Here is a 259-nt window from a genome sequence, read left to right as displayed (position 1 = left end):
CCTGGGGGTGCCGTCCCTCCAGCGCCTCCCTGGGGTTCAGACGCAGCGTCACCGGGATGACGGGCAGCAGACTGATGTACCTGCGGGGCGCACGCAGGCTCAGGCTCCTCCCCGGTCCCGCTCGGGTCCAGCGCCCAGGACAGCCAGGCCCCAAGGCCCCTCCCGGCCAGTGCACTGCACTGCGAGTCGGGGTTCTCCCTCGGGGGTGGCGCAGGTGGCAGTCACCACAGCTCACCTCTTGGCCAGCGTGATATTGTAG

General features: G+C 70.3%; 1 protein-coding gene across 1 annotated transcript in view; it reads right to left on the bottom strand.

The window, feature by feature from the left end:
- The window catches only part of Scap (SREBF chaperone), a 43,893-nt gene that overhangs the window by 3,498 nt on the left and 40,136 nt on the right, over positions 1-259 (bottom strand). Inside the window, exons 14-15 of the mRNA XM_033762703.1 lie at positions 236-259; positions 5-80 (exon numbers count right to left, since the gene is read on the bottom strand). The exon at positions 236-259 is cut by the window's right edge and continues 35 nt beyond it. Of these exons, the coding sequence (XP_033618594.1) occupies positions 5-80; positions 236-259 (100 nt within the window). The remainder of the gene's footprint in view (positions 1-4; positions 81-235) is intronic.

Source organism: Fukomys damarensis, unplaced genomic scaffold, assembly GCF_012274545.1.
Source record: "Fukomys damarensis isolate Sample0158 unplaced genomic scaffold, DMR_v1.0_HiC HiC_scaffold_12, whole genome shotgun sequence".
Lineage (NCBI taxonomy): Eukaryota > Metazoa > Chordata > Mammalia > Rodentia > Bathyergidae > Fukomys > Fukomys damarensis.
The sequence above is the reverse complement of the archived record's forward strand: the minus strand, read 5'-3'. Positions and strand labels throughout refer to the sequence as shown.